At 40.2% G+C, this 7,976-nt stretch overlaps 1 protein-coding gene across 1 annotated transcript; it reads right to left on the bottom strand.

The window, feature by feature from the left end:
* Positions 1-1,920: 1,920 nt before the first annotated feature.
* LOC139663370 (beta-2-syntrophin-like) lies at positions 1,921-2,997 on the bottom strand. Its single transcript, XM_071542018.1, has 2 exons — positions 2,073-2,997; positions 1,921-1,982 (listed from the first exon to the last, which is right to left on the bottom strand). Exons 1-2 carry the CDS (start codon positions 2,797-2,799, stop codon positions 1,921-1,923), a joined length of 789 nt encoding a protein of 262 aa, XP_071398119.1. The 5' UTR covers positions 2,800-2,997.
* Positions 2,998-7,976: the final 4,979 nt, after the last annotated feature.

The raw sequence follows: 7,976 nt of genomic DNA, 5'->3' as shown, positions 1-7,976 counted from the left end.
ACAATGACAGGCAGCTGACACATTCCTCCAGACAGACTGCCATGTCTGGCTTCACATCACATCCTCCTATCTACGGCCGGGCAGCGTCAGAATCCCATCGGTCTTTCCGCGGACAGGGCGGACAGGGGGTTGATCTGGGTTCGACTTTGTTCAAAGGAGCGGAAATGTGTCGCACATCGATTAGTTCCTACAATTCCAGCTAGTCAGTATTCATCCGGCGTTCATTCCAAACCATTAAGCGCTGCATTTAGCCATTCCTGGCCCTAAGTTTCCTAAGCCCGAGGGCCCTGTGGCTTCTCTCTCTCTCTCTCTCTCTCCCCGACTCGCTCTCTTTCCACTTTTCTACTGATGGCACAGCTCGACGGCGGCGTGCGCACTTTCTGGTGTGCACATGTCTCCGCATAGATCTATATATACATTTCTCCCAACACATTTTTGCATGTCTGCTACCTCCATCTATGAATATATTTGAGAGAAATGCGTTAATGAGTACAGACAGCAATGTACTCGTCGCTTTTTCTGTACATATGGTTCCTCTTTCTGAAGTTTTGATAAGGCGAACAGCTAGTAATGCACATATGCAAGTCTGCACAGCAATACATAAGCTGTAAATTGAATATATTTGATAAGGTGAATAGTTTTTACAGTGCATGTCTGCACACCTAGACCCTTCCAGTACATATGAATGACCTTCTGTAGACCTGTTAATGTGAATACGATGCACATTTACTCTTTATATATGCTGTAAATACACATTTGATTTCTTCATATTGTAATGCTTTACTCATTTACTACATATTGCCTACGTCTTGATATTTCTATTGTCTCTTGCTTCTTACATACTGGGCACATTTAATAGTTTAGGTGTATTTCCATATAGTATACACTTTTTTCAGTATGTTATTTTAGTCCATTACATAGTACATTTACATAGTTGTAGTTACATTACATTTCTACTCCCTGCTGAAATTGTTGGCTGTTATGTTTGAATACCTCGTCTCATTTGCTATATTCTTACTTTCATTCCAGTTTCCCAGCTGTATCCTATTATTTGTTGCTGCAATCACCCAAATTCCCCCAAAGTTCCATCTTCAGTTGCATCACCCTGTCCCTTTTTCTTTCTTTCTCTCTCTCTTTCTCTTTTTATTGCTTTGTCCCTCCCCCTCCTGGACCATGTCACTGCAGCCACACAGAGACACATGTGATTTGCTCATGTTTACAGTGACCTCTTATCTACAAGAACCCACACTCACTCAAATATACAGTACAATGTATCTAACTTTGACTTTGACCACGACTGTGGTTACTTTTCCTGTTTACACTAATCAAAGGCTTCTGTTCTGTTGATACTATTTAACCCCCCCCCTGCCTCCATGCTGCCAGAAACATCAACAGCTGCAAGTCTGTGGAGTGTTTGTTTATGTGAGGCTGTTGTTACATCTTAATAAGTTATAGAAACGGTTATTTGTGTCGGTGAAAGCTACGATACACCGAAAGTGACAGGAGTTATCTAGAAAGTTCGCCATGCTTTAGTGGTAGCAATGTGCATCCTGCTGCTCCCATTCAAAAGAGGCCAAAGGGTCGTGTGTTGATGAAGGTGCTATCTTGTCAGTATACCAGGGGCGTCAGTTCACTCCACCTTAAGCTAGGCTATATGGCAAAGTTCCTGCTTGCTCACTTGCTAACAAAACTTCTAAGGACAAAGTGGAGCAATGACTGATGACTGAGCAGATTTATTATTCAGTCAATGTGATAAATTAGGTCACCAAACTATCAGCTTAGAGGGAACACTGGTCCCGAATGCTCGCCTGGTGTGACATATTTTTTAGATATGGCTTCCAAATGCACTTCTGCTGATTTTTGCTTTATGTTTTCGCTCTCCATTCTAGTGATAAAACATCAAATGTGAATTCGCTTAGGCTATTTGGCGCCACACCTCGCCATGTCCAACTGACGCTCGTGCCAGTATAACGCAGCTGGAACTAGGAAAGAGAAGTGGGAAGACGAGTATACAGTACAAGAGACTAATCTCGGCCTTTTGCAAATCCCCGCTCTCGCGTTGGCCAACTTACCCTCCAGCGTCACCTCTTTGCCTGCCTTCTTAAGCGCCTGCACCGCCAGGTCGTGTGTAGCCTCCCGGAGGTCGTTCCCGTTCACCGACAGGATCGCGTCGCCCACCCGGAGAGCCCGGCTCTGGTCCGCGGCGAGCCCCGGGAAGATCTTGGAGATGAGAATGGGCATCCGGTTCTCGCGCCCCCCCTTGATACTGATACCCAGCCCGCCGGACTCCTGTTTGACAACTCGGACTTTACGCACCGCTTCCGAGGAGCCGTCCAAACTGACGGGAACTTCGCCTTGCCTAGAACCGAAGCTGGACCCGGGACTGCCGTAGCTGGACCCGGGGCTTCCAAAGTCAGAGTTTGAGCCGTTATTCGGGTACTTCCCGGGGCTGTTTAGACCGTAGTTGCCGTCGTATTGACCCCGGCTGACACCCCCGCGCCCCGGGCTGCCGCTGCGCCCCCGCCCCCCGTGGTTCTGGTTCGGGTGTTGGTCTTGACTTTGGCTCGGACCGCGGCTCGGGTTCCCCGGAGCCGTTCCCGGGTCGTTTCCGTTCGACATGCCATTTCGCAGGCCCGCCGAAGAGTTGTAATCCAAGTGATTGGCCCCTTGTCCGGTCGCGTCCGCTTCGGCCGTTAAAGTCAGCGTTTCTCGGGTGAGTTCGGCGGCCACTCGGATCCAGCGGTCGCGGAGCAGAAGGTCCAGTTGACCGTTTTTGTCCGCTCTGGTCCAAACTGCCATTCCTGGACGGTTAGCCTGCTCCGAGGCGGGCCGCTTTCACACTAAACTCATCATCAACTTTTTTCCTCTTTTCAGAGTGCGCACAAGCAGCGACTAGGCTACACTGGCCCGCATCGACACACCCACTCACACACTGACTGCAGGAAACAGGAGAGAAAAAAGAGCGAGAGCCCCCCAAAAAAAAGAGAGGGAGGAAAAGAAAAAACAACTGGCTGTGATGGGCCAGCCGGAGAGGGCTTGTTGTTGAGTTCAGGCTCTAAGCTGTCCGACTATCACTGTCAAGGTAGCCACAATAAAACAATTAGACTTCCGTACAAAACTTTCAAAATAAAAAAAATAAATCCCTTAATATTAAATCCCTTATTAAATCAATTTGCAACAGGTTACAAAGTGTTTTGAGTAATAGGCTACAAAGTGCCAAAGTGAAAACAAGATAACAGTAAACATAGTGTTCCCTAGAAATGACGCAGTCACCCTTTGGATCAATCACTATCAAGTTATACATGTAAAATAAATCAAAGTTAAATCTGTTATGGACCAATGTAAATACATTTTTGTAAAGCCATGTGCATTGTCTGCTAGTCTTTTCTTCTTGTGGTGCTTGGTTTTGGTGGATTGGTTGATTACAGCACAAATGATGCAGTCACTCCTTGGGTCAATCAGTAAAAAAAAAAAAAAATGTTTTCTCGTTTTTCAAGAAACTAAAACTGGTGGGAAATCCCATATGTTGTACACTGATAGTCCTTGAGGTAAATTTGTAGGGCAAGGATAACTGGATGTGTGGACCAAATTTCATATCATTCAAACCTGCAGTGTGTGAGGTATAGTATGACTGGTTACTAAGGTTTTTTTTTACCTGTAGGTGTAGCGCCCCCCTTGGGACAATCACAGTCATTTTGAAATGTCAGAAAGCAGTGGTGAGATGTATCATTTCTCCAAGTTTTGTCCAAACCTGATCAGCATGTGTCTGATAACGGCATGATGGAAGAACCTGATCTATGACTGATCCATGGATTCCCCTCTACTTCATCACAGGGGACAGTAAAGTGCAAACACAACTAAAATGAAAATATTATTGCTGTTCTGTACACCCCAATAATTTCATAAAAGTCATACAATTTTCAGCTTTTATTTTGAAAGCAATATCACCTAACTTCCGGCCTTATTCTGGCTAATTCTGCCTGACTTGACGCAGCTTGTCTGTCAGGAGTAAACTCGGCGCCGGATGACAGAGACAGCCAATGGACATTTAGACCTTTAGATTACTTATTCATGATAATAGAGGCGGGGTTTAATAGAGGCATTATAGATCCTCTGACTGGGTACAAAGCCTTCTTCAGTTCACTACCAAGTTGCTCTCATGTCTGGGCTCTATTAGTGGATATTGCTATGGCTGCTCCAGGCTCTTTTCATATTCTGGAGGTTATGAAGCCATCTCCATTAATAGCCAATCGATAGAACTGCAGACCTACTGTCATTAAACCCAATAATAGCCCTATACTTTCATAATGCATTGGCCCTGGTTTTACTCAAGGCCTCGTCTAAGCCTGTAAGATGCATTATTCACAATATCTGCACCATAGACCGTGAAAATAAGGTCTGGACCGGTCTGGACAGAGGACCAGGAAGTGAGGCAGTGCCCACATTGGATATTGAAAAGAAAAACAAAACCTTGTCTTACATCCAAGATGCATGAACTAGAAAAAGGGAGAAAGGAAGAGCAAATGAGGCTACTCTTAGAGACAAATGGATCACAAGATAGTTCATATTTTAAAGCTGCCTTCACTAACATTTGAGTGCGGAGCATGTAGAATCAAGCGATACAAATATGTCGAATTAACGAATTTGCTGGGAGACTTGTGAACTGAGAACCATGCAAAAGCCATTAAATTACACGCATATTTGGTGTAATTGTATTATGGTTGATTCTACATGGTCCACATTCCAATATTAGTGAATGTAGCTTTAACGCTGCAATAAGTGCCATTTTCTGACCACTAGAGGGTGACAAAAACATCAACATATTTGTAAATAAACTCACAGCAAAGCCACTTAGCATAAAGGCTAACAGCTAAGCTAAACGTACCTACGGAGGAATATCACCGGTTAGCAGACTCACTTTGCCAGATCTTTCTCCTGCTCAAGGTCACATGTTCCACAATGACAAGTGAAGAGGTAGGTAACAAGTTTACTAGTTTAACAGGTTTACTAGTTTAACAATTTTAACAAGTTTACTAATTTAACAAGTTTACTAGTTTAACAGGTTTACTAGTTTAACAATTTTAACAAGTTTACTAATTTAACAAGTATACTAGTTTCACAGGTTTACTAGTTTAACAGGTTTACTAGTTTAACAATTTTAACAAGTTTACTAATTTAACAAGTTTACTAGTTTCACAGGTTTACTAGTTTAACAATTTTAACAAGTTTACTAATTTAACAAGTTTACTAGTTTCACAGGTTTACTAGTTTAACAATTTTAACAAGTTTACTAATTTAACAAGTTTACTAGTTTCACAGGTTTACTAGTTTAACAGGTTTACTAGTTTAACAATTTTAACAAGTTTACTAGTTTAACAGGTTTACTAGTTTAACAATTTAACAAGTTTACTAATTTAACAAGTTTACTAGTTTAACAGGTTTACTAGTTTAACAATTTTAACAAGTTTACTAATTTAACAAGTATACTAGTTTCACAGGTTTACTAGTTTAACAGGTTTACTAGTTTAACAATTTTAACAAGTTTACTAATTTAACAAGTATACTAGTTTCACAGGTTTACTAGTTTAACAGGTTTACTAGTTTAACAATTTTAACAAGTTTACTAATTTAACAAGTTTACTAGTTTCACAGGTTTACTAGTTTAACAATTTTAACAAGTTTACTAATTTAACAAGTTTACTAGTTTCACAGGTTTACTAGTTTAACAATTTTAACAAGTTTACTAATTTAACAAGTTTACTAGTTTCACAGGTTTACTAGTTTAACAATTTTAACAAGTTTACTAATTTAACAAGTTTACTAGTTTCACAGGTTTACTAGTTTAACAATTTTAACAAGTTTACTAATTTAACAAGTTAACCAGTTTCACAGGTTTACTAGTTTAACAGGTTTACTAGTTTAACAATTTTAACAAGTTTACTAGTTTAACAGGTTTACTAGTTTAACAATTTAACAAGTTTACTAATTTAACAAGTTTACTAGTTTAACAGGTTTACTAGTTTAACAATTTTAACAAGTTTACTAATTTAACAAGTATACTAGTTTCACAGGTTTACTAGTTTAACAGGTTTACTAGTTTAACAATTTTAACAAGTTTACTAATTTAACAAGTTTACTAGTTTCACAGGTTTACTAGTTTAACAATTTTAACAAGTTTACTAATTTAACAAGTTTACTAGTTTCACAGGTTTACTAGTTTAACAGGTTTACTACTTTTTTACAATTTTAACAAGTTTACTAATTTAACAAGTTTACTAGTTTAACAGGTTTACTAGTTTAACAATTTTAACAAGTTTACTAATTTAACAAGTTTACTAGTTTAACAGGTTTACTAGTTTAACAATTTTAACAAGTTTACTAATTTAACAAGTTTACTAGTTTCACAGGTTTACTAGTTTAACAGGTTTACTAGTTTAACAGGTTTACTAGTTTAATAATTTTAACAAGTTTACTAGTTTAACAGGTTTACTAGTTTAACAATTTTAACAAGTTTACTAATTTAACAAGTTTACTAGTTTAACAGGTTTACTAGTTTAACAATTTTAACAAGTTTACTAATTTAACAAGTTAACTAGTTTAACAGGTTTACTAGTTTAACAACCTGCTTCATTGATTCCGCCAATATGATCAACTTTTCAGGAAAGGGGTGGGGGGGGACTGCTTTTAAACAGCGAGAGAGGAGACTAGTTAAAAAAAAAGCGTGTCTATATATATATACAGTATATATATGTGCGTGTGTGTGTGTGTGTCATTTTCTGGATAGTGTATCCCACCATGAGTTGACGTAAATTCAAAATGGCAGCCATGGGAATAAAGTGAATTAAAGGCATAAAAACATAAAAATTGACAGCTTGTGTTATTGTATTCTGTGACCACTGAAACATTGTTACATTGAAACATTGTTACTACTAACTTGTTTTCAATGAAAAAGATGATAAACAAAAATCGTCAGACCAATCAGAACTGAATCTGCCAAAACCTAAATCCACTACCATTGCCATTTTGTAAATCCATTTAGAATTCATTGATTCTTTGTAATGTAACCATGAAGACTTTCTGAAATGTGTTGTTTTTTTTTAACCAATAAAGACATTTATCAGAGCATCAATTAGCCTCCAAGTGTAGATGAATTTGTTCTTCCTCTTTCACATCTGATATTGACAAATGGGTCAGCAGAGACAAGACAGTGACAAACAGGAAAAGTAAAACATCCATACACTGAAATATTCCCCTTTATACTCCCGTTTATTATTGAAATGCAGCTTTCTGACCGCCGAGGCCTTCATGTGGGCACACACGGAACAGCTGAACCCGGGACAGTAAAACTCTCAGACACGGCGTGGTCGTGTTTGTCGTTAGATTTTTTATTGCAGTTGAGGTTTGCTTAGTGTTTACAAAAACCAGAGCAGATTGCAAGCGTCCATGGGGAGTGAGAGAGAGAGTGAGAGAGAGAGAGAGAGAGAGAGAGAGAGAGAAGGGAGCTTCATCTGCTCGGTTCCCTCTGCGTCGGGCCAGCAGCTTCGACCCGCGTTACATTCACAGTGTCGCCGCCGTCGTACCCCCCCCGCCCCCCCACCCACCCCCTCCGGCTGGACCTCCCATCTTTTCGAGCACATCCCCCCAAAAAAAAAAAATCAAAAATCAAAAATAGACCTTGTTAACGCAGCAGCCGCTCGATACGAATCCCCCCTTTTTTTTCTGGACGATTAAAAAATAAAACTTTTTTTACGACGCGGGCGTACGAGCTTACGACTGTACAGTGTGTTCTTTTGGTGTCACTTAAAGAGTAAAAGTTACATTCATGGCAAAAAACACAGGGAGCTAAAATGCTAGGATTACATCTCCGCTCTTATTCCCCTCAAATCACCCCCCCCCCCCCCCCATATGCTTGCCTCCTTCTTCTTCTTCTTCCCCTCACTTCATCGCTCTCTCCAGCTGGGAGCGTTGGGAACTGG

The sequence above is a fragment of the Centroberyx affinis genome, unplaced genomic scaffold (genome assembly GCF_046629955.1).
Source record: "Centroberyx affinis isolate AG114_WGS23_722 - 3 ecotype Tasmania unplaced genomic scaffold, CSIRO-AGI_Caff_v1 ptg003990l_1, whole genome shotgun sequence".
Lineage (NCBI taxonomy): Eukaryota > Metazoa > Chordata > Actinopteri > Beryciformes > Berycidae > Centroberyx > Centroberyx affinis.
Note: the sequence above shows the minus strand (reverse complement) of the source record. Positions and strands in the feature narration are given on the sequence as shown.